A 26,405-nucleotide genomic window follows, 5' to 3' on the forward strand; every position below is an offset into this window, starting at 1 on the left:
TTCCACATATGAGAGCATTTGTCCTAAGTAAAATGCCCTAAGAATCAAGGGGGTGGGTTATTGCAGGAGCAAAGACTAAGGAACATGTCCTCAGGAATGCATGTATCTATGAGGATAACAAGCTTTAGGTTGGACAAGAACTGAGAGAGTAGACTAATGCTAATATTGACCTGGACTGAATCTGTAGTACTGAGGCATGGTACAGAAGCTAATCTGGGACACTTTAAAGGAGTAAAACTAAAATGTATACTCATGCAGGTCAGCAACGCTATTTCTACAAATCACTATAATCCCTGCTGGCAGTTTTACAATTAGTTATTTAGTTTAGGAAAGGATGATTGTAACTTTACTGCTGCCTCCTTGAGGAAGGAATGCAATTGTTAAATACCATACAATAACATCTGTCCTTTAACTGCCAGCAGTACTTCACTTTTACCAAGATGAGCTCTTAACAAGGTGTTAGGACTTCAGTTATTTTATGAAATTGAAAATTCATGTATGGATGCAGATACAAAAACTTTCCAGGATTTTCATAGGTAATCAGTTGAAAATCCTCTTCTTGGTATACCAACAGGATAAAGATTTAGACTAGTACTAAATACCTCTCTGAAATTTTCTTGTTATCTTAAAACTAGCTGTGACATTCTAGGTTTCAGACTTGCCTGAATTACTTCTGAACGTCTTCCTTGCAATACAAGTATCAATATTCAGATACTATTATGTAGTAGTTGCATAAGGTAATGCTAGAGAGGAACAATCAGCTTCAAGGTAGCTTCATAAATGGTTTCTAATACTAGCATAAGGAAAAAATGTGTTGGACAGTAACAATATTGTTCTTGGATGCTGTAGAAGTATGCAAGAAATGTTACAGCTGGTTCTTGGAGAGGCAAGATTGTAGCCAAGATTTGAGAATTCAAATTCCTTGTACAGCTATGATAGATCACTTGTGTACTTTCCCTCTCAAATAGGAGATAAATTTGTCTCTGTGGACTTAGTGTAGTATGCTTGATTTTAAAAGTGCTTTAGAAATATGAAGCATAAAGCGATTTGAAGAAGTGCTCTGCAATTTAACCAGCATTTCTTATTACAGCAATTCAGAAGTGTTGCTAATAAGATATCATTTCCTGTCCTTCCAATTAACATTCCTTCCTACTTGAACTACCATTTTATTACCTGAGTATAAGGAAATACCTTGCATTTCATCAGTGTGAAAGACTTCTATCAGGCCCTGTGATGTTTTGCTTAAGAAATTATATAAGAGCATACTTATTGTCCCCATGTTTGCTTTCCACAGGAGAACATGGTTCTTTGTAGTGCAGTGACTTCAGAATGCTTTCTTTTGAGCACCTGATAATACCTAGTTATTGATATGATACTGATTTTTTTTTTTTTGTAGTAATAGAAGTGATGGCAATACTCAGAAACAAGGAACAGAGTTTGAGGGACAGATGAGAACAGCAGATGATGTAAAAGGAGCTAGACAAGGTAGGGATATCATCCAGTACAGGGGTCCATGCTTGTATAAAAAACATTTGTGTGGTTACAGCAGACAAAGCTGATATGTATCATAAACTGGCATGTCTAGGTCAGTCTGAAAATAAGTGGCCTAGTTATTCACAGCTGCGAGACAAGACTAAAAACTAGGAAGCAAATAGGAGATATGCTAATGAAGGAGGTAAGAGTCCCAGCATATTGCAGAAAGGAATACTTAATTTTGCAATAGGCAAAATTTTGTCTATTAAGCTGTATAAGCTGGTCAAATAAAAGATACTATCTCTATCTGCAAGCCTGGCCTTTCTTCAGGCCCTCATAGCTGTAACAATAACCTCTAGGCACAGAAAGGGTATTCCTGCTGGGAGACACTGGAATTCCTACAAGGCCCTTACCTTTTTTTTCTTTTCCACTTTGCTATTGTTCTGGATATTGTGGACCCAGTAAGAAAAGTGAGATTCTCATCTTTCTGTTGGAGGATGCAAAGGATTTGGATTTTTTAAAACTCTGAGGAGAAAGTATTGAATACGTAAACAGATTTCTTTGACTTTCTGAATGCTACCTAAGGTTATGTAAAATGCTTGGACTTGTAATTCAGAAATTTTAAATCCTAATAGCTTAAATCTCCTAATAACCTTGTTAAGTCTGCCCTTCATACTCTTTCTATCCTGTACTGTAAAATGAGAAAAGTAGATATATTTTGCAAAATTATGAGTAAATGAGCTAAAACTTAAAACTGTGCAAGTAGGTTTTTTGCATTATCTGGTGCAACTTTCCCTGGTAGAAACACTTTTTTCAATGATATAGAATACAAACCCTTGGGGTCTACAGCATAAATAGTACCTGAGTGTTGTTAACTCTGCAACTACACTGCAAGGAAGGTGCCCAGACCTGGAGAGCTTCAATTGAAACGAGAAATAAAGTGCCCGGAGAGGCAATGTGTTTGTCTTCTGTGCAGTGCTGATCAGTGGAAGGACCAAGTTTTGCAAATACCTTACAGTTTTTCAGATAAGAGGTTTTTAGACACCACAAGTGTAGCATAAAGGGGTCGGTCTGGTGCTATTGTCAGGATGACATGGACTAAATTCAGCTCACTGTGTCTGTCCCTACTCTTGTGAAAAGATTTGAGGAAACCCTGCAACATATTAGTTCTGTCTTCTGTTGCTTCAAGTACCTTTTCAAGGCTGGCTGCTTTGATCTCTGCAAAACACAGACTATAGATTTGGCTTTTTCTTATGAATGCTAAACTGAATTTAAATTTCTGCCATTATTAAGCAATAATTTGGTCTTAACCAAAGCCAAGAAAAGCTTTGGATGACAGTACAGACCTGTTGTGGCCTTCTGTTCTGCAAGCACTCAAAGTAGTTTTATATAGTATAAAATGTTAAATTATCTAATGTCTCAAACTGATTAGTGACAAATACTGCATATTGCTTTATGTCCCTGCTACTATAGAGTCCACCTGACCTTAGTATGAGTCTTCATACTCATACATATATGGGCTATACTTCTTTTGAGGGCAGGCTGCTTCTGAGCTTTTCCAACTGAGAATATTGCTTGTTATTGAGAAGCAGAGTTACTGAGAAATCCTCCCCCTGTTCTATTTACAAATCCTTGACTCATCATTAGTTACCAAGTAGGTCCTGGTTCCTGCTTAGAGCAGGAAGAACAACTAACAAACTGAGAACAGACGGTTATTTTTGTCTCAAATCTAACTGTTGTCTTGATCATCTGGCCTTCTCTAAAATGTCGCTTTGGTTTAAGAGTGTGTTTTAAAGGAGCCTAATACAAGGAAGAGCATCTTCTGTAGTGACGAGGCATCCAAGAAGAGTCGCTAACCACAGTTTTCCTCAGGGAGTCAGTCTCTTGCAACTCCATCCTTGGGGAGAAGGCCAGGATGTTGTTGTGACTTGGGCACTGTGTCAGAAGTTCTTCTCTGCCTGATATAAAATTGACTATCTCTAAGGTCAAGTCATTTGAATATGTTGCAAACAGGGCAGAGAGAAATTCTGAGCACTGTAAAGTTGCGTTTTCAGCTGCATTTAATTTCCCAGTTATTAAAAAGCAGACATTGAGCCTAGCGCATCCGCTCAGCGAGTATCTGGGCCTCTGTCCTCTAGGCTGCAGTACAGGCTTGTTAAAGCGCAACGCTCTGAGGAAAGCTAAATGTCGCAGTGGCAAAGGAAAGTGTCGGGGAGGCGCCGTGGCTTTGCTGGGCGCCGCTTTTCTCCGCTCTCCGGCCGGCGGCGGGGCTGCCCCGGCGCTCCCCAGCCGCGCGGCCGCCGTGGAGCGGGGGCGGCGGCCTCAGCGCGGGGCTTCGCGGCGGCCTGGCGCCGCTAGGGGGAGCGCGCGGCCCGCGGCGGGCGGGAAGCGCTGAGGGCGGGGAGGAGCGGCGCGGAGCGGCCGCCGGGGGCGGAGCGGCGGCGGCCGGGAGCGCAGCCGGGGACCGGCGGCCAGCTGCCGCGGAGGTGATGCTGCGGCCGGAGGGACCGCGGGCGGGGGCTGAGGAGAGCGGGGCTCGGCGGCTCGCCCGCTGCCTGACCCCTCCGCCTGGGGAAGAGGTAGGTGGGGGGGGGTGCTGCCCCGGCCCGGGGGCGGTCCGTCAGCTGGGGAGCGAGGGGCGGGCTGGCGGTGCATCGGTAACGGCCGTGGGGGGCGGTTGAGGAGCGGGGGGGGGGGGGGGGGGGGGGGGAGTCCCTGAGGCAAAGGGCGGCGGGTGGGGGCGGATCAGCCCCCGGGCCCGGATCAGCCCCCGGGCCCGGGGAACACTCACCTCCGCTCGCTCGTCCCCGCCGCCCCGCGAGAGGCTGCCGGGGACCCGCTTCCCCCGGCCGGTGGGTGCACCGGCAGCATCCGGGGCCGTCCGGCCCCTCTTCCCTCAGCCCCGCTGGGCCGGGCGCCGGCCTGGGCAGGGACGTGCGAGGCGCTCCCCTCCTGCCCGGCCCCGGGCTCGCCCGCTGCTCGTGATGCTCGTCTTGGTTTTGGAGAGAGCGGGGTGTTTGCGTGGTTTGCGTTCCCTCTGGCAGGGGAGAGCCTAGTCTTCAGGTGTCCCCTGTTCGGGATGCAGTGCTGGATCAAGTTGAGCTACTGCCGAGTTCCTGAATAGCTGAATAACTGTTCCGTGACTGTGCCTGCGGCTGCTACTCTTATTTGTTTTTTGTGGAACCCAGGTCTGCTGGTGACTGTAAAGTCTGGCTCAGAGCGCTGATACGATTAAGTGGAATGATGCATGGTTTGAGGATCTTAGGTGCGGTTAGTTACCTGAGTCTGTTTAGCTCAATCAAGATGGTAACAGTGGTGATCTTGCATAGCACTGTCACCAACCTGGTAACAGATAGGGGACGCTTGAGACTCCTGAAGGCAAAGAAGGAGGGCCTCAAGCTGCACTTCCTCGGCTAGAACACTCCCCCACACACCCCCAAGAATGATCGGAAGGCTACAAAAGCTGAAGTAGAGACCACCTGGGAGTATCCTCCTTTCTGACCTGTAGGTAGTTTCTATCCCACTTGATCCTGCTGGTGATGTAAAGTGAATAACATTCTCCTTGGGCAGATGATTGAAAATTTTCTCTTGTTAAGATAAAAGAATTCCTAAACCAGTCTTTAAAACAGCTTTCCCTCACCCCCTTCCTTCATTCTGTCAATAAAATGTTGATGTTATTTTTGTCTCTCAGAAGAAAAAAACCAAAACAAAACAAAAAAAAAGAAACAAGAACACTCTGTTTAAGTTTCATTATTCAGAGAAATTTTTTCCTATGCCTTTCCTTTGACATCATCACTCCATCAATTTAATCTCTCCATATGTGGTTATCTATGATTTGCAGTAAATCAGACACACACATCCAAATCTTGGGATCTTTGTTTTGTTTTTCTGTTCACCATTTTCAAGGAGATGATATAATGCTTTGTTCATGATACCCACATAATTTACATGTGGTTAAACCACTGACAGCTTTTGTCTTACTTCTGGATTAAGAGCTACTTTATTAGTCATCTACACATCTATAGTGGGCCAGAAACAAGTATTGTTAATGTTATTAACAATTACAAAAATTAATTTTCATTCTTGATTAAGATGACATTGTAAAGTGAACTACTTAGTAGAGAATAAGTTTCATTAAAGTCTTAGTTCATGTCAGCTGGATCCTGTTGGTTTTATCAAGTGCCACTCATACTGGTGTTAAATAAGAAATGAAGATCTGCCAAATAATAAAACAAGTTTCCTGTATAGTGTTGTATGGCAGGCTATGTATTTTTGTAACTGAGTGCCAAGCCTGTTAGTTCTTAAAGGAATACAGAAACAACTTGTGTTCTTTGCTACTTGCAAGTCATTCTGTTCCCTTCAGGCATTTTCAGCTGAAATTAAACACTTGTTTTAATACTCATCTCTCTTGATTCTTGTACATATGGGTAGCTTGCTCAAAGTAGCAATATAATTTAACTATTTTTCTACTTGGGTATTTAATCACAGCTTTTGTGGAAGCATCTTAAGTGTTTCTTCCTGTGGGCCTTGCATTGCTAGCTCAGCTCTGTCACATATCACAGGGTTGTGAAAGTCAGAATGAGGGTTTTCAGTTCCTTTTCACAAAGAGTTGCCTTAGTTTTGCATTTTTAAAATTTTGTAATTAGCAATAACAATTTCATGTAGCATATAACTCCTAATTTTCATTGCAATTTTTAATTTTTTGTAGTAGTTGTAGCAAATGAGACTATAATGATGAATGCAAAATAAGATATTTGTATAGTCCAGTAGAAGATTTTGCTAGGTGAACGCTTTCAAATGTATGCTGCATGACATAATATTATTCTGCCTGATTTGAATGTATCCTGTAAATAGCTGTGAAATACTTCAGTTTTACTATTTAAGTACACTTGCCATTCTACTCTTTCTGTTTCCCTATATACACTGACTGTTTTCCCTTTGTAGTTTTTTTTTTTCAGTATTGTGAAGCTGGCATAGGAGGATATCATACTGAAGAACCTCTTAATTTTCAGCAATATTGAAATGTTTCTGCTGGAGTCCCTAATGTTATAAAGAGCTGTGTGGTTTTCTGGTTTGGCTATTTTTAAAGTTTTCTGTGCCTACCTTTTCATCTTAATGACATGCTAGGAGAGCACTTCAACAAAGGCAGCCCAACTTTTTGAGTGAAAGTGGAAGGCTTTTTGGAAAACTTTGTAGAAGAGATTCAGTGCTGAATTTTATTTTTTCACGTTCCTTGATGAAGTGTGATAAGTTAGAATACTATATTCATGGTTTCTGGGCCTGAACAGTTGATGATATAAAATACATGACCCAAATCTTTTTATCAAGGTGGAAGCTTGGTATTAAAAAAAAAAAAAAAAAAAAAAGAATCCTTGGGAAAAGCAGATGAATTGTTATAAGGTTGAATGGGAGCATAATGCTGAGGCAAAATGAAAGAAGGAGTGGTGGTAGGAGTTACAAAAGCTTACCTTATCCTGGGCTTGGAGTAAAGAGGGAGGAGAAGGATGTTGAGAAACAAAGACCTTTAAAGGGAAGTGGTGAAAAAGGGATATTACTGTGGGTACAGTATATACTGCATAAAAGAAAGTCTGAAAGGAAAGCTAACCTCAACACTAGTCTGCGTTTTTTCCCTCCAAATTACAAAATGAAGTAATGGTTTTAATTTTGTTCTGTTTTAGTTTCTTTCCATAAATAAGCAGGAGAAACAATAGTGGATATTATGGGAACATTAAAATGCCATCTGGAAGTGGTGCTGTTGTGCCTTTGGCTAAAGTTTCATGATAAGTTAACACTGCTATTGAAAGATTCAATGTGTCTCTTCCTCTCATTACCTGATTTCTTTGTCAGTGCTAGCCTTTACATGGCTGTGTAATAAATTGAGTCAAAGAGCTGATCTGAGCTAAAATAATATGGCAAGGAAATTAACTATTAGTTTTCAATCCAGAACAATTCCACTGTGAATATCTATCCTCTCATGTGCAAAGGTGGTTAGCTTTAGGGGCGTGAGTGGTAGAAAAGGGTAGACTACTTTTATTGCCAATGCCAGCTTATATAATTTTAAAGTGATGGTGAAATTAGTCTTAACTAAGAAACACTTGTCACCCCATATTTTCATCATAGTTTTGAAATGTGTGCAATGGGTTTGAGTTCAGATCTTAATGATAAATATACAGTGAGTTCTATAATCACCTGGAAGGAGCTTGTATGGTCTGTTTAGTAAGTACCTAATTACAGATGATGGTAAATATATTGTTGGTACTGCAATTTGCAACAGGCGCCTCTTAACCATTTTGGAAGGTGTCTTAAGTACTTTGAGCCCTCAGAATGTTGTTTTTCTCTTTTGCAATTCATATTGAACTGCTAAGTATTTGCAGTTGAGTCCTCTTTAAACGTAGTATTTTGGCTTTTTTTATGTCTAGTGTGCTTTATAGTAGAATGCCTTGAAGAAATAGTTAAGTGGTTGTTTGCATATATTTTCTGTTGTTTCTTACTATTGTTGTCTTCTGTTATGTTTCAGGCTATGTAACACTCATTAGAGAAAAGATTAAGGACTGTGAATCTGATTTGAATTAACCTATTCTCTGTCGTGTCAATAAACTTTGTTTCTGGCTTCTAACACATGCTACTTCAATGTTTGAATCTCTGGGAATATTATGAATGCAAGATGTTCATGGTAGATACTAGAAGGGTTAATAATGTCACCACGCTACCTGCCTGAAGCATGTCTGCAAGTTTAGTCAGAGCAGGATGATAACTTGTACACCTAATGCAACTTCTTTAGATGGATGTTTCTTTAATGCATTATCTGTCAAATTAGTGGAATTTACACCTGCTTTACAGTCATGCATTAAATGATTGCTACCATTAAGCAGCCTTTTCAAAGCTGTAAGTTTGATAGCAGTTTTGGACTATCTCGTTAAGCCAATTGTGCTTGTCCAGAACATGTGGCTACGTTAGTGGCTTTGGGCCTGTGAAGCTGCCTCTGCACAGATTTGCCAAGAAATGTTGGGAGTTTGATAGAATTGTTCTGTAGGCCATCTGATGCTTGAACCACCTACTGAGATAGCTCTGCTATAAAACACTTTGAAAAGCCAGCAATTATGTTTCTCTGCCGTATGAAGGCTTCAAGAAATCAGACTCAGATTCGATGCTTAAAAGTTTTTCACTAATTAAATGTATTATAGTAGCATGAAATCACTGAGATCTTTCTTTTTTGAAAAGAGTATATTTTTCTGTTGTTTAGCAGTGATCTTTCCAGAGTTAGCCTATGTGCAGTGGGGGAGGTGAAATTAGATGGGGAAATTCTGATCCTTTATTTAAGCATGCAAAGGAGCAGCAGAAGGAAAACAGCTTTTCCACACAGAAATCTTTACCTCATATAGACATGGAACAGATTGTTAGGGGATGTAAACTCATGTTAGCACCACTGAAATCCATGCATTGATTTACAGCATTTATGCATCCCTCCTGATAAACCTGTGGAGTATAATGTGTCTTGATGTTTCTTCTGTCTAGATATGTACACAAAGAAGAGGGTAGGTTTTAAATCTTGTATAGGTGAAATTACCATGTGAATATATGATAGTTTATGCCACCACGGAGACTTCACACAGGGTTTGTGAGACACAAGCATCTTAAGAAAAAACCTTAGTAGGCTGACAGGTGTGGTCACTAAGCTGATGAAGATGCCAGCTGCTAACAGTTTCTTGGAGACAATACATACCAGTCTTAGCTCAGTACTGCTCTAGCATAGTTGCAGAGCTTTTGGGCCAAGCTGGGTCACATTCCTGCTACTCAGAGCATGGCCTGAGTTCATATCTGCATTCTACTGAATAGGTATTCATCCTCAGCCCGCATTATGTCCTACATACATACACGTTTGCCCTTGTGAGAACAGCCACTATTTCTTCCGTGTGCTTAAGGCTTTTTTTGGTTGTTCTATTCTCTTTGTGATAGCATAATTTGTTCCTTCTAGTTTTTGCATCATTGTCTTGGAAGTGATTAGGAGTTGAGTCTTCCCCAGCTTGTATGATTACAGTCCTGGAATAGTACACACTTTACATGGTGGATTTAGTCTCCTGGGTTCATGTGATTGCTCCCTGGATGACTTCTGGCAGCCTTTTCACAACACCCTTCTATAGTTACGCGTGTACTTTGTTGCCCCACTACTAACTTCTGTTTCTCTTTTGATCCTCTTCTTTGGTTATTTGGTAAAAGCCTTTTGCCTTCCCTATTGCCATCTTGGTGTTGGTGCAGAAGCTATACCCAGAAGTACCTCCATACCTGAAATAGTTCCCTGGTTTTGTTGCAGAACATCATTCTGTTGCAGAAGTTGACTGCAAATAGGTCTGCAGAGGCATAACAACACCTCCTTTGATCTGGGAAGGTGACTCAGGCTCTGTAGAGAACAATGTTTGCTCCATTTATGTGTAATAGGTCTTATAAAGTGAAAGAGGAGTTGCATGCCAGTGACCATCTTCAGTCCATGCAAAGTACAACCTTTGGCATAAACTTATATGTATGCTGCTCTTAACATTTGCTTCAGTCTAAATCAAGAGTGTAGTATTTTCCATTTTACCCCTTGCTGACAAAGTGCATTTGTCTTCTTACCTATTCTTTATCTTCTAGCATCCTTTCTTCTATCTAATGCTTTTACATGATAGCAAGTCCCTTTGCCATATTGTTCCAGACAAGAGTGATTGTACCTGTTTTGGGAGGTCCTTGGGCACTTAAAAATGGCAAAAAAAAATGCTGGAGTTAGCCCAACTGTTGGATTGATAACTACAGTTTGAATTTCAGAGACAACTCAGGTTTCCTTGGTTTTATTACCAGGTAAAAGGATAATAAACTTTATTTAGGAATGAGATCATTCATTACAGCCCAGATGAAAAATGATAAAGAGGTCTGCTAAGGCAACTCATGCTCTTGTTCTGATTTTACAATGACCGTTTAAGCAAAGTAGCCCCAACAAATGGGACAACTGCCTTTTTTTTTTTTTTTTAATCCATCAGTTTAATTTAATTTTGGAAAAAAATGAGATGTGATTACAATTGGAGAATAGATTCTGGATTTTAAAAATAATTTAAATTACAGTGCAAATGGAGGATTTGGGGTGACCTTTTAATTTTACTGATTTCCTTTTCCTGTATTTGAACTCTGATTAATCCATTTGTTTTTAAAAATATGTTAAGAATAGAAGGGGTTTTTCTTGTAGTTGCAATTCTTTACTGGGATTTTGTGAACATCAGTCTAACTCTAAACTTCAGTTAAGAGTGAGAGTCTATCAGCTTTTGTCCTCTGCAGATGCGGGAATGCCTGGGCTCTTGGCTTTAGCTGTTGAGGATTTTTCTGGGGTTCTGAAGATGGGCTCCTTTTCTGATATGGGAGAAGCCTTTATTTTCTTGTAGGTATTTGCTAATGGGTTGGGTTTTCTGGAAGTTTAACAATTTCAGTGAATAATGTGGGCTGTAACTTCAAATTGACTTATAAATCCCACTTTGCTGTTACATCCAAGTGCAAGTGTTAGAATAAACTTTTCTGCTTCAAAACTTGAGTGAAATGCTTGGCAAGGAACTTCTGCTGAAATACATGTTGACATTACAAGTTTAGAAGCCTGCTGGCAGACGACTCGTTGCAAAATCTAGAACTTGAAATCCGTGTGGATATAGATGCTGGGGTCATCCTTCATTGCCGTATGGGTCATCTCCGGGTGCAGGAGTAAAAAGTGCTTCCCAGAGCCTCCTGAAATTTTGCATTTCTCAATACAATGAATTCTGTGCGTCTGTGTTTTAAACTTTTGGGGCTGTTGACTGGGTGGTTACCTAAAAATTCCCCGGCCCGGCTTGGGTTCCCCAGCGGGACGGCAGAGACGAGGCGGGGGGGTGGCGCGGTGCCCGGCCGTTGGCCGGCTGACCCGCCGCGGCCCCCGCCTGGGCTCCGTGACCGTTTTTCTCCCCCTCAGGTGAAAGAAATGGAGGAGACGATTGAAGAACTGTTGCGAAGGCTGGACGAGTTCTGCGGGATAACGGACGCGGTACGTTCCCCGGAGCCATGTCGCCTCCGGCCCTGAGGGCGGGAAGGCAGGCGGCGCGCGCGCGCGGGGCGGCCATCTTGATAGCGCGGCCGCCGCGGGAAGGGCTGCGGCGCTGCGGGGCGTCGCGCCCACCAGGTGGCGCTAGAGCGCGCGCGGCCGTGGGGCTGGGGCGGGTGGGAGAGTCCCGCGGGGTCTGCTCGGCTGCCGCCCTGCCCCTGCCCCCCTGCCCCTGCCCCCCTTCCCCTGCCCCCCTTCCCCTGCCCCCCTTCCCCTGCCCCCCTTCCCCTGCCCGCCTGCCCCTGCCCCCCTTCCCCTGCCCCCCTGCCCGCCTTCCCCTGCCCCCCTGCCCGCCTTCCCCTGCCCCTGCCCGCCTTCCCTTTCCCTTCCCTTCCCCTGCCCGCCTTCCCTTTCCCTTCCCTTCCCCTGCCCCAGCTCTCCCCTCCCTGTTCCGAGTGCGGTGGGGGCACTCTGCCCTGCCAGCGCGCTAATCGGCGAAATACCGGAGGAACATCTCAGCAGTAAATTCTAGAATAACTAAATAATCCGTGTTCTCCATGGTCCTGTCCGTTACCCTTGGTGTGTTGCGAAGCCTTCCGAGAAGACTGCTCTGGTGCTAGAGCAGCTGGGCTGGCTTGATGCAGGCAGGGTTCCACGCGTTACAGTAACACCCACAGCCCCCAGCTATGCATTAAGGCCGCCTGTGCTAGATGCTGCACAAGTGCAACAAGCTAGTTCGGTCTTCTAAGAGCCTGTAATCAGAATGCAGGAGAGTTGTTGATACCAGCCGAATAACTGAGTGGGGAGTAGTAATTAATGATGGTTTTGAGACTGATTGGCAATGCAACATTTGTAGCACACCAGTTTGCCATTGTCACTAATTGTTTGGGATGAACCATTTAGAGCAAGAGGTTATGTGTTACTATTTAGCTTACCCAAGGCTTTCTGCATAACGTAGTGCTGTCTGAACAGTATGTGGATTATGGTGTTCATGTAAAAATAATGAATGTGATTTTTGCAGTCAACTTTTCTTTCCTTCCTTAGGCTAGAAAATACAAAATTAGGTAGAGGAACTGGTACTTAATTTTAACCCTGGGTATTTCATAGAGTGCTAGTTCAGGTAACATGGACCAAGTTTATGTATAGGGACTTCCTCTTATAACCACTGATGCACAGACCATCCCACCTTCTGTTAGCACTTACCACAACATTTTTCTTTCATCTTCAAGCATCTTGTATAACACATGTGCCATTGGCAACTACAGTGGTTTCTAAGTGTGTCGAATGCACTTCTACTGGCAAGAAGTGACTGGTCAACATCTCACTAGGGACTTGTTGCCTATGAGCTATTTTGTTTGGTGATTCCTAGGAACTGCATCCACTTTTCTGTTCAGGTATCACAGTGCTGTTTGGAGAAATGTTGTGCTTATTCTCAAGGACAGAACTCATAAGCCAGAGGTGGCACCGAAGCAGTCTGGTGTGGGCTACAAGAACACACTGAATACTCAAATCAAGATGTTTGACACAGTTAATGCAAAATATCATTAGCTAACTAATGATTATTATGTGGTTGTGAGACAGATCTTTCTTGCACCTTGGATGTGAATTCTGCTCAAGAAAAGTGAACATCATCCTTGTTCTAGGCAAATCAGTCACCAATATATCTAGTTATTAATTCTTTTTAGACTTCTGTGAGAGGTTTCTGGTTTTGTCATTGGCATGTCTTGCTTATGGAAAGGGGGCATCGTTGCTTCCAGAAGGAAGTGAGATAGAGTGGAAAGAAACAAAAGCTTGGCTCATCAGTCTCACATAGTTAGCAGGGGACTTAAAAGGAGAAATAGCTGCCTGGTAAGACTGGTTCAGTATTAGTGGTTGTTTAAGCAGTTCTTTTTCCATTCAGCTTTTGACAAAAATAGCTGTAAAGGAGCATGTGAACCTCAGAGCACACAGTCTATTTTTTGATACATCCTGGCTTACATTTGTCATCTTTAGATTCTCTAGTAAGCACATTGAGTCTGTGCAAAATGTAGAGTACAAGAGGTCGGTTTCTTGAGCCAAAAAATCCTTTGAGTTCATTCCTGAAAGGTGGTGATTGCTTCAGTGATACGACATCACCTGCTCAAAGCAAGTAGTTTGAATCAATAGCTCTTCACTGCTGATTGTATTCTGTCTGATTTACTATTAAGTTCATTCACTCAATTCTTCTGTTTGGGAGCTTACGCTAAGATTTTGTAGGTACCTTATGCTTTTTCCCATCAATCAGGCATGCACCTTACATTTTTGGCTCCAACAGAGGGAAGATCGTTAGCTTGTTCAGATGGATCCAGTGAGCTTTTAAACCTCCTGTGAGACAACTTCTCTTGCCAACCTTTTCTACAAAAACCACTAGTCTAGTTTCAATACACTATCTTTGCATTGCCCCTGAAAACATTTTTCCACAACCTGCAGGCTGTGAATAATTCCCTGGTATGCAGATTATTGACCTTATCTGGGAACATCAAAGCACTGCAGTCAGTGTGCTGATTCTGTGGCTTTCTATCCAGCACCTACAATGTAAGGTTCCTTTCAGCAGCACATCAAGTCATCAAGTGGTATCTGGGAATCTGATAAATATAATGTAGTACTTGAACTGATTCCAGCTTCTGTGCCTAGCAATAATTTGGTCTTTTGTCTATGCCAACAAAAGGCAAGGGGAATCTTGCTTTTTTCATTTGGGCATTCAGTAAAGTATTCACATAGAGGGATTTGGCTTTTCTCCTTTGAGTGTGCTGCTGCTTTTCACTTAGAAGTACTCTTGATGCATACATTTGAATAATGCAATGAGGAAAAATCTGGATCCTCATTGCTAGGAAGACAAAATGCTATTTCCAGTGTCATACTGTTGTACCTGGCTAGGCAGAGCACTTAAAATGGACGCTTGTACAGTAGGTAAGTTACAGTGACAACGTACATACAGTTCAGCATGCCTCACGCTTGACATGGAAAGAGCATCTTGCAATGAAAAGATTGTGCTAGAAGAATTTTAGTGCCAGTTATTTAACTTCTTGTGATCTCTTCATTAGGGCACTGACTTCAACAAAGTAAATTAATGTCTTTTAAGTGGCTTCAGAGCCTCTCAAGTATAATTATCAAATTGTGATTTTTAACTGAGCTATGATTTGAACCAGTGACACAAAAGCAAGAAACTGTAATAACCAGACTCTTCTGTTTTCATATTCTTCCCACGAGTCATTGTTGGTTACCTTTTCAGATATGATTTTTTGTGCTGCTTGTGTATCTTAAAGCATGATTGAAAATTGTATTTATTCAGACATGCACAGCTGGTTTAGTTACATGTGGAAGTTCACTACTTCCATTTCTTTGGCTCCTAATCCTGGAGGAGGATGTATGGATAGATACAGAATCTCTGATACTCTTACACATGTTGATCCTCCAGCATGCACACTAGTTTATAAATCAGCAGGTTAGTGGTTCTCAAGCCATTGAACCTTCTTGCAGAACTTGCCCCAGGGAAATGACATGTTGTAAATCTTGCTTTATTAGGGCTCCACAGTCCAGCTGCTAACTGCTGATCTTTGTCTCATGGACTTACAGTTTGGGAACCTCCTCCCTGAGGCCCTAGGTGTGAAACCTGGTTTCATCACTGGGGAAAAAGAGAGAAACAGATTGTTTTGTTTGGTTTGCTGTGGCTAGGGTTTGCTAACTTCACAGGAATCAACCTCAGTTTTCTCTTTTCTCACCACCAAGCTATTTAGTTTACAGTGCAGTTACTTGTGGTCCTTTTATGCTGCTCTGTTAACACATGGGATCAAAGATGGAAAAAGAATATAGAGAGATCCTTTCAAAAAAGTCCCTGTGACAACTAGAATTTCCACAGTATCTTTGACTTGTGGCTCCAGCTACTTTAATTTATTTTCCTGAAAAAATAACAGTTTTTATAAAATACAAAATAACAATAATCTGTGCTTGTTTAACTGGTACAGGTTGAACTGCAGTGTATGCAAGGATTGAGTCTAACTGCCCTACATGCAATGTGCTGTTCCTGCTTTGTGTTCTAATTCATCAGTCCTACTCTGGTTGTGCAGTCTCCTAACTGACTTTGGTCCTGTTGGTTTGCTTCCTCCTTGAGCTTAGTCTCACGGACTTGAATTAGAAGACAAAGCTCAATCAACATTCTCTCCTCACTTCCTCCTCCAATTAGCATAGTAAAATCTAGTAAGAATCCTTTTTTTTTTTCCCATGGACTGCTGTGCTCTGGTGCTTGTGCTGAGCACTCTGCTAAATCTTCAGTAAGATAAAGGAAAATACATTGCGCAGGGGGAAATAAATATTGTTTCATAATGTGGGGTTTCAGACCAGTCCTCCTTTCTCTGGCTCATGAGAGGTTGCTGTACCAAGAGAATCATTTCCCTTTGTCATGTGCTGACTCCTCTTGAACTCCTCTGTCGCTGTGGTTCTGCAGACTGCTGCAGAATGACTCTTCTTGAATCATATTTGCATATCATTTCCTTTCATCACAGGCTGCTTGCTGGAAGATCAGCTCTCCTGTGCCTTGTATTGGTCATTTGCTTTTACTGTCAAAGAAAGATGGTTTAGATTTGTTCCATGACTGCTCTGACCTTGTGTTGATAGTTTTTATACTGGGTCTGTACAACATCTCCCTCTTTCTGGCTATGTCCCAAACTGTGTTTTTATTTACAGCAGTTATCTAGCATCTAGCTGTAAGAGCGGCTTTCCCCTAGTCCTTTCTGAGACCAACATTAGCAAACAAGTTTGTTACCTTATCTTTGGAAGTATCAGCCTCAAATTTTAATCTTATATAGTTCACCTGAGTATGAACCTCATCTCAGACAGACCACCAACCTGTTTTTCACATGTGCTTTATGATAGAGGAGGGTTTTTTGCCTACTAGTGACCCGAAAGAATTAAATAGAACAAATCTGGAATTCATCTGCTTTGGCTCCTTCATTACGTATTCTGTATTTTTGTTTAACTCTAGGAAATATAAGTACAACTCCATTCACAGGGATCCTGCCTGAGTGTCTGTGCTCACTTTCTGTTGGATATAAAGTACATACTGTAAAGATAACAGTGTGTCCGTGTAGACAGTTATGTCACTGCTGGGGCAGGTGTCTGTGTATATATATATATATATATATATATATATATATACACACACACACACTGGATGTAGTGCTGAGACCAGTAATACAGGAGATACTGTTGCTTTGTTTACAATAGAAGGTTACTACTATTTTGATATGTCTGTTTGATCTCCTATTACAGAACACTTATAGCACTATAAAAGCACTTGATTTGCATGTACTTATTCTGGTAATAAAAATACCATAAAATCTTACTATGAGTCATTTTATATGTATATAGCTTGTTTATATTCATCTTTTAAAAACACAACTTCTTAAAAAAACCCCAAACACACAAATGAGTCATATGATCATCAGTAAAATATCTAAGTACCATGGTCCATAGACTAAATGATTTCTAGCAGGCATTTATGCTTTATTTGAGGTTCTGGATTAAATCTCAAAATGCCCAGAAAATTCCCTGCGGTATTAGCTCAACTCCAGATTCTTACCATTCTAGCCAAAAGATCCTTATTCTTTCCTAGGACGCTGAAGGAAGAATATCTTTGGGACAAAAATCTCTTTTGAAGACATCCTTGTTCTTCTATATTCTTTAAGTCTATTAAATTGTAGGCAGGTCAGCTTTAATCCAGAAATAAACCAAGATCTCCTATAGTCCATTGTAGTTGAAAAAGAAAACTTGTGCAAAAGTGGGCTCAACTGCTTCTCATTTTTCCTGTCAATGTGTTGCTGCTCTGTTTTCCAAATTAGAATGCTTATTTGGGTGTTTCAGTGGAGGTTTTCTTGGTTTTGCTTTTCTCTCTTCTTTCAGAGAGCTCTTCCCAGTTCTCATTCATCATTTTTGGCTCATATATTTCATTAGCTATAGTGCTCTGTTTGGGGTTGTATTTTACTGCCACCTAACAAAGCATTGGCAGTGGTTTATATAGGAAATTGGGTAATTCTTGCTAACACAAAACCCAGCAGCATTTTGCATAAGATTTAGGCTCTCATATGGATATCAGAAACCAGCTTGGTTGTAGTAGGTAACAAAAACAAACAAACAAACAAAAAAGTATCTTTCTTGTATTAGGGCACTTAGCTATTGTGGAGACTGACAGGGACTAGGGAGCAGAAGCTTTCTCTGAGGTGCCTACACTGTAATGTTGCATGAAGATTCTTGCTCTCCTGAGAACTCTGGTCCCGAGCCCCTGCTGAAGGCAAGATACTAGAAGCGCTGCACTCAGAGATCTGACTCTTTCCAAAAACTGGTAAGTAGTACGAGTTAGATCTTCTCCAATAAAATCAAAGCATGACGGATGGTATAGAGGCAGTTTTCATTTTAAATCCATCATTGCCCATCATGTCTGCAGTATTTCATACTAGAAAGTAGATGATCTCTTCGGAGGATTAATGTGGGGAGACGAGGGAAGGATCTGGTTACAGTTTTGGTGTGGGAGTCCTGTCATCTACTATTGGGGTTTTTTGGTTGTCTCATGGATTACTTGAGAAAGTTATTTTCCCAACCTATACTTTATAATGTACTGCAAAAGGGCCCTTGTGATGTCTTTCCTGAACAGGTGTTTTTTGAAATATTCACATGAAAAAAACAGTGTAGTGTTTATCTTCAAGATTCATCCTCATGTGAGATACGTTTTTTCATGCAGATTAGAAGTGATACATCAGAGATCCTGGATGAGACCATTCCACTCATTAAAGACAAGGTGATGGAAATGAACCACATCTATGCCAAAGTTGATAAATTAGAGGTTTGTTCATTGCATTAGAAAATTTACATCCTTCTTTTTATGTGTTTTATAGGTTATCTGTCCAGGTATTTATATAGAGCACTCAGATGTTTATGGCTCTCTATTGTCTTATGTTTGTTTTTAAATCAGTATATTTACCCACTGTTCAGCACATATAAGTGTTTATGGTATGGAACATCACTGAGTAATTTATTGCTGTGGATTCTACAATTCCTAATGGTAGATTAAAAGCATTAGTTGTGGTTTTGATGTTAATAATAATGCTAATAACATTAATTTGTTTTGTGACTTGAAGGAGTATCTATGAAACCGTTTGTAACTTCAAAAATTCAAGTTTTGCATCCAGTGCTGGTCATATCCATTTTAAGTTGTTGGTGATTGTCTTAGGTAGTAGTGGAGAGATCTCTCAGCTCCCATCTTCTGTTGTGTCTGGTTTGGTGTTTATTGTGTCCTCAATGAGAGAAGCCAGTATGACTCACTAAGATGATGCCCTCACCATATTTAGCAAGCAGTACCTTAAGATTTATGTCAACTGAGGGCAAGTTTGCCTCTGGGAGGAATGTAGTGAATACATGATGAGATAAATTGTGTGATATTTAAAATCAGTTTTAACTGACTCAAAGTGAAAGAAACCAAGTGTTTGTGGTATTAAATCCAGATAGGCAGTGCTTAAGCTTCAGGCTATGCCTCTGTACAAAGTAATATCCTCTCATAAGGTTTATTATGCTGGGAGGGACAGGGCAATTGACTTAGCTGTCAGCAAGTTTTCTTTAAATGCAATTCATTTTTTGTAGTTTGCATTTTTACACCTACATTTGATAACAGACTTATCAAGCCACTTCTTGTTTTATGGCCTTATACAGCACCAGGAGAAAGGTTCAGACAGGAAATTGAGGCAAGGCATTTTAGAACAAAAATGGGAATCAACTGTTAACCTGTTTAGAAATATGTCTAGTTTTCAGAACTGAATACTCTAGTCCAAGAAATAGCTAGCGGGTTCTCAGCATACTTGACAATTTGGCCATACTTGAATGTATATTTAAGACAGGACTGTGAAAAATGGCTGAATCAGGTTCCAAACTGTTTGTGGAAGTGTCTCACCCATTTAGGTCTTTTTGCAAATTCCATGCTTATAGGTGGTTGGAATTTTGGGGGGGATTGTGTGAGTGTGTTTTTGTCTTTGAACAGGAAAAGAAAATGAAAACTCTGAGCAATTACTTGTGCCAAAAGTATGGTAAACAACAGGGCTCCTTATTGCCTTTTTCCCCTCTAATACAGGGGGAAAAAACCCCAAGTCTTGCTGACCCCATTCCCTTAGTACAGCTGTAGGGATGTAGTAATTTGGAATATGAAGAAAACATCAGTCTTTGCTAGCCTACAGGTTGTCCTTGAATAATGCATCAGAATTTTGTTGAGAAGCTTTTTTTGTTTATCAAGGGAGGCTAATACCTTGATTGGCTAGGAATCAGTTTTCCTCCCTAACATGACCAGCTGTAATGGCAGTAATCTGAGAGCACAAGATTAAATTGGCAATTTGAGCAGTAGTTAATGTTTTAATTAGAATTTTTAAATTTAAAGCTTAGCATCCATGGGGATTTTCAAGGGAGAAATTAACTTGTACTCCTGAGAGTAGAAAGGGAAAGGATTGTTGTATAATGGTTATATAGGATGAGAAACTGCTGGATTTTAATTTTGATGTTGCCACTGATACATTTTGGATAATCAATTTACCTGTTCAGCCTCACCTTCCCCATCCATAAAATGGGCAAAGATCAACTTATCAAAAAAAAAAAAAAGTAAAGCTTAATCATTAATAGAGAGTATCAAAACTATTTGCAAACTGTTCTGTATTTTAAGAAGTAAATACAGTGTTCTTTCTAGTTGGCTTTCCCTTATGGCTCAAATTTCAACTGAAACTAAGCACACATATGTTTTAGGTCAATAATTCCTGACCTTTTTTAGCTAAAATCACTTGTCATTATCTTTTTCTCTGCTGTCTACTCCCTTTACTTTGGCTACTTCCTCACTCCTACCAGTAGTAGCAGTCACTTTGTGGATTCTGAAGAGCTTTTCACCTCAGTGCTGAAATGTTGCCAGAACTGTAGAAACTAGGCGAGTGCTTACATACTCCGTGTGCTGAAAAGGGAGCAAAAGTCTGCCCTTAGGTAAGGAGAAGAATTAGCCATAGTTCATGTCCAGTGGTTCTTCTCATGGCTATAAACATCTGTAGTCTACTTCTGAGTATGTGCCCCTTGCATGTTTATATTAGCAATAGTGCACTCTGAAATCTTGTTAAAGCTTCTTCTTTGACTTCTGATCTCTAGCTAGGATAATGTTGAAACTCAGCACTGGTGCTTTCAATTTTCACTAGGTGTTTTTCCTCTCTCCATAGGCATTTGTCAAAATGGTTGCACACCATGTTTCCTTCCTAGAAGAGCAAGTGCTTGAAGCAGAGAAGAGCCATGGCACCTTTCTTAATACAGTTTGCAAATTATTTCAGTGTGCAACTATCTCGTCATTTAAAAACGTGAGTATTTTTAAAGTTGCTTCCAGCAGATGGGAAAGTGATGTTAAATAACTTTTCTGTATCGAATGTGGCCTTACATCAGGTTTAATTATTAATTTTAAGTGGTGTAAAAGAACTAGCTACAGTTTGCTTCTGGAAAGGGAATTTTTTTACATTTTAAAAAATTCTTAATATTTTTTTTAAGAGATGTTGCTTAGGCTTTGAATAATTTCAGCAGTAATTTTTTAAGATACTGACACTTTGATCCTGATTTAAAGGATTTTCTCTGTATACGTATATGCAGATAGGAAGCTTGTTACACATCATCTTGCAGTTAGAGACCTAAGCATAGATTATTCTTTTATTTAGTCTTATGTCAGTTACGTTGAAATTACTTCATAGGGTTGTCTGTGGATGAGCACTAGAGGGACGTGAAAACTCAGTGAGTTTTAGCAACATTTGCTGATAGAAGAATGTTGAGAGTCAGGTTAAATGAGATCTGATGTGGACTCAAGGAAACTTTTTGTACTTTTCATTCTTTTTGTAGCTATTCTTTTCCAAGAATGTCTTCATACCACTTACCTTTACACTCTGTTTTCCTTCTCTAAGCTCCCAGGTCATTCTCTAAATCTGTTGTTTCCCCAGGGATTTATCTCAATCTCTAGTAGCCTTTTCTGAACTCATTCCTTCCATTCCTCCCTGTCTATCTTGATGTGATATCTACCAAGTTTTCAGTCTTAGCAGATCTCTCTTAGGATCCTTGTTCTAGTCTCAACTACTTCTCTACTTTTTTTTTTGTCCCTTCTATATTTTTGCCATTATGTTTCCCTCCTCATTTTCTTCCAAGGGGCTTTAGTACCAGTATGCATAATACTGGGTAGGCAATAATACACAGTATCGATGATCATGTAGCTACAGCTGAATTACTTCAAGTTTTTGTCTGGTATCATAGCAAGCTTTGAAAGCTTCAGTTGCAGGAAAAGTCCAGTTCAGTTTCTGTAGATCCAGGACAAACCTTAAATGCTTAAAGAGAATAATGAATATTCAGTCTGGTTAACAAAGGCGTGGACTGGAGACAGTAGATACTGATTTCATCTTCAGTTGTCAAACTCTAGTGAATCTTTCGAAAACCACAGTTTCTATAGGCTCAGTAAAGAGTTGTAACTTGGTCAAATATGGTAAATTTTCATAGGAATGAGAAAATATGTCCCTGATATGAGGGTAGTTTATTGCCGATTTAAAATCTCTGCTGTAGTTTATGAAGATATTGGAGCTTTTCAAAAGAGCTAAACAACACATACTTTTCCTTAATTTCATTTTCTGAATTGGCTTGATTTTGTTCTCTAAAACTTTCCGAACATGTTAAATCTGCAGCAGATACCCAGTCTGGAATATATATCAAAGCTGGAAGTTCTGCAAGGTTAGTCTTCCTTTGCAAATAATGTTGTATAACTAGGACATCAATAAGAATGTGAAGAAGCCCAGACTATTTACTCAAAGGTGGCATGAGTTGGGCTTGAAGACAGTATAGTGTTTTCAATATTTTTTTCCTTATAATTACAAAGAAAAATTTTGAAATACTGTGTATTTGTGTATTCGTGCTTGTAGGCATCTTGGAATTATAATATTAGTGAACAAAAGAGAAAAATAAATAGGGAAAGGTGTAGCTTCCACTGTACTGGTCTGATCCCTCCCTCTCATCCTTTTTCCCGAAAATAGTACAACTAGAAAGCACGGTGGGAGAGGTAGCAAGGATGAGCATAGATAAGGAAGAGTTCTCTCACAGACATTTCTAAACAGATGAGACTCAGCCTGAAGGAGGACAGGATAGAAATTTGTGAAATCATTCTGTATGTGGAGCAGCTGAATAGAGAATGATTATTCACCCCGTCCCATAATTCAAGAACTAGGGTCACCCGATGAAATTATCAGCAGGCAGGTTGACAATACAAAAAGGAAGGTACGTACTTTACATGATGTATTAATGTGCCATAGAACTTGTGTCCACAGAATGTTGTCCCTCCCCAAGCAATTAGACAAATTCGGGGGGGGAAATCCAGCAATGGATATTAAACAAAATATCTGTTCTTCAGTCATGAATTCTTGAAGACTGGGAAATAAGTTTGTATATTTACCCTGTAAACCTTTCCTTAGGCAATCCATTCAATGGGTCACCAGTTAAGAGGGATTATTTGCCTGCATGGACCTTTGAGTGATGCAGTACAGCTGCTTATTAATAACTTTTACGTTGTGGTTTTCACTGTAAATTCTGGCTCTGAATGACAATTCTCTGTGGTAATGAATTACTCACTTCTAGTAAAAGTGTACAGGAAAGGACTGAATTGTTTAAGGACATCAATGGAGTTTGAATTTCCACAGCAACTTTCCTTTTGGTTTGATTGTTGCCTGAAACCTAGTAAGATCCCTGCCAACTATCCAAGTTTCTGTACTGTCTCTAAATCTGTTTCTAGTTTTCCATCCCTTTTCTCTTGTTATGTAGGGTATCATTTCAGAGATGCCCCTTTGGCATCTTTTGCCATTTGAAAATGAGGACTTGCCTAACCATTTTTGTAGGTGAGTTTAACTTGTTCTGAAATGCCAGTATCCAACTTGTGTATCTTCCCTCCATAGCCTTGATCAGACTGGGTAAAAAAGTTTACGAGTGCCCCTCTTACTGAGTAGCATGTGTGCAATTATATGGATGTCAGCTAAGTTTTTTCCACTTCTGATTAGTCACGGGTGCCATTTTAAATGCAAGGGAAATCTCATTCTCAGTGTTTTGCAATTATATGTCAAGGTGCAGCAAAATCCTGTAACGTTTGTCTTTTTTATCTTTCACTGTGGTTTTTTGGTATTCAGAAATTTGTTCCTATGACTTCCAGTGCACAGTAACACTGGGAAAGGTGTCTACTCTGTGGGAGAAAAGTGAGTAATCAGAATTCACTCTTTGTGTTAGGAACATCCAGAGGTGGTCTGAAAAGAAACCACCATATGCTAAATATAAATTACAAATATGACTGGGTAGGTCTGACAGGTTATAAGAATATAACACCTCCTGAGGGAACACAACAGAGGAAATAACTTTCTCTTGTGAAGTTTGCAGCTCTGTGGAAGAAGAGCTTTTCTTCTGTAAAGCTTGAACTTTGTATGGGACAAACTGGGATTTCAAATCTCTTATTCAAAGATGTTACCTGTGCCCTGGCTGAATGGGGTTCAGCAGTCTTAGAGAAAGGACAGGAAATCTATTTTAGAAAACTCCAGTATGTGGAGTTAAAAAACCACTAGTATCTTTTCCAATGGAAGAAAACTGAATGTCAGCAAATCTTGCTGTTTTGTCATGCATCTTGTGATATCTGGCATTTTCTTAAAGCCAGAAATTTTCTTTGTGTCATTGGCTGAGAATTTTGTCAAATATTTATTTTTAGAGTAATTTTTAACCCTTCTATAGTTGCAGTGAAAGGCTTATAAAATCATAACCTCCAAAAAAATCTCATGCTGATGGTGTGAGGGAAAAATGCACATTTGTTACATTTTTTCAGAGGCTTTTTACTGTCTTTTTCTTTCTACTAATATTGTAATCTCTAGAATAGCGGCTGCTTATATGAGCTGGGCTTTGCTGTCTCATCTTCGCTAAGGTGCTGGCTAATTGTTTTTCCTGACACCTGGCGTAGATTCTGACAAATTGAACTAGGAAATTGATAACGGAATGTGAGGCATTCTGTGTATTACTTTATTAGTTCATCTGAGCTCAGTAATGAGCAAAAGTTAATTACTGAGTTATAGTGACTAAAGTATCTAGGAAAGAGACCTGTACTTAACAGTTCTTTTCAGTGGTTACCAGTGTGAAGTGTGGACTTTTGGCTTCAGTCTCAATAGATTGATAGTAGATTGATTCTCTGAGGGAAGAAAGCTCAGGAGGACTAAGGAGCCATGTAGAGTTAAGGTTTTGCTTAATGTAGAAGACAGCTAGCTGGGTTTGAACTTTCATAAATAACTCTTAACAAAAATAAATCGTTGGAATAAGAAATCTTTCCTATATTGAGACTTGCATTTATTTAACTTTTGTAGATCATCCTTCAAATGTAACCTGATGTAGATTTCAGCTTCACTATTTGCTACCAATTTATTTTCTTGAAGACTCCAGAGAAGCACATATTGGGATTTCTGTTACTGTCTTTGCCGCTGACAATGTGTGATCGCATATATGTCATGCTACTTCTTTGTGTCCTAATTTACCTCACAAGATAATGTTTAGTGTTTCCAAAATGCTATGAGATTTTTATGACAGCCTTGAAGAAAAATATTTGTTAAATTATTACTAAAACATACCAGATGGGAAAGATGAGAAGAGAGAAAATAGAGCAGAGTATTTCAAAACTGGGGGTGTACTATGTTCATATTTAAAACTCATTAATTTTCAAGTGCTGAATACTACCAGCCATACTTTTTAATATTGGGGAAAATAAAAAATCTGACAGGTACATAAATATTTAATGTTAAGAACTTCAAGGGGGTGTTCAGCTTATTTTACCTGCAGCTATCCAGTTCCATTCTGATTTGGACTGATTCATTAACTGTTTCGGGAGTCCCAGACAGGTCACAGTGGTTTGTGTTGAGAAAGATAACACTTAAAAATGGTAAGATTCAAGTGAGGGGATGCAATAGGCCCAGAAGTCTAGATTTCAGCTACCCATGGCTTTAGCCCTCATTTGCCTGCTTCTCTGAGGGAGCCCACACAATTCTCAAAGTGAAGCCAGAGTTTCTTGCCAGTTTGCTGAGCCTGGTTTATAGTGGAAGAGCTTCCGAGAGGCTGCAACACTGTGCTTGGACATCAAGCAGTGTGGCTGGTTTGGAGGAGCAGATGAGAGTCCTTGGGGCTTGAAAGCTGCGCACAGGTGTAGAAAATACACACATGCACACACCTGTGTATTGAGAACATTAGGAAGGCTGGGGGAGAAGGAGGAGTTTGGTCTTGCGGGATCCAGGAGGCAGGCATACAACACAGCTGACAGTAACAGTATGTGGTTTTCAAGTGTGCATGAACAGAAGTCAAAATACAAAATACTGCCTGTTCCCACTTGAACCAATCTTGTTTGAATGCACTTAGAGCAGGTGTAAAAAGTCTTTGCACTAGAAATGTCATTATTAGACTGTCCAAAGCAGGACAGCACAGTGGCACAGAAATAAGGATTGGTGCAGCACATGTTCTGAGTTATATACCTAGTGACAGGGAGAAACTGTAGTGTAATCGCTGTTCTGTAGAGAGCAGTTGATGCAAAGGCTCTTTTGTATTAAACAGGTGCCACTTAGGGGAGACATCAGTTTTTAATGGAGCCATCATGCTGAAATGGTAGCAGGAAAAAAAATTCTCTTGTTTATGTGCAACAAAGAAGTTAAAATAACAATCCAGACTCTTTTTTTTTTTTTTTTTTTTTTAATCAGTGCTAAGATTGGCTTCCGACTTCCTGTTCTCTACTGGAAAGGGATTAGGCCCTTTATGTTTTGAAAGAGACTGTGCCAATTGCTGTTGCAAAATTCCAGTA

The 26,405-nt window shown here is 40.3% G+C and overlaps 1 protein-coding gene across 1 annotated transcript in view; it reads left to right on the top strand.

The window, feature by feature from the left end:
- The first annotated feature begins 3,877 nt into the window (after window positions 1-3,877).
- BCAS4 (breast carcinoma amplified sequence 4) overlaps window positions 3,878-26,405 on the top strand; it is a 43,492-nt gene continuing 20,964 nt past the window's right edge. Inside the window, exons 1-4 of the mRNA XM_042800878.1 lie at window positions 3,878-4,052; window positions 11,435-11,506; window positions 18,255-18,356; window positions 20,749-20,883. Coding sequence (XP_042656812.1) covers window positions 3,963-4,052; window positions 11,435-11,506; window positions 18,255-18,356; window positions 20,749-20,883 — 399 coding nt within the window. The 5' untranslated portion in view covers window positions 3,878-3,962. The remainder of the gene's footprint in view (window positions 4,053-11,434; window positions 11,507-18,254; window positions 18,357-20,748; window positions 20,884-26,405) is intronic.

The sequence above is a fragment of the Tyto alba genome, unplaced genomic scaffold, assembly GCF_018691265.1.
Source record: "Tyto alba isolate M040663 unplaced genomic scaffold, T.alba_DEE_v4.0 Super-Scaffold_33, whole genome shotgun sequence".
Lineage (NCBI taxonomy): Eukaryota > Metazoa > Chordata > Aves > Strigiformes > Tytonidae > Tyto > Tyto alba.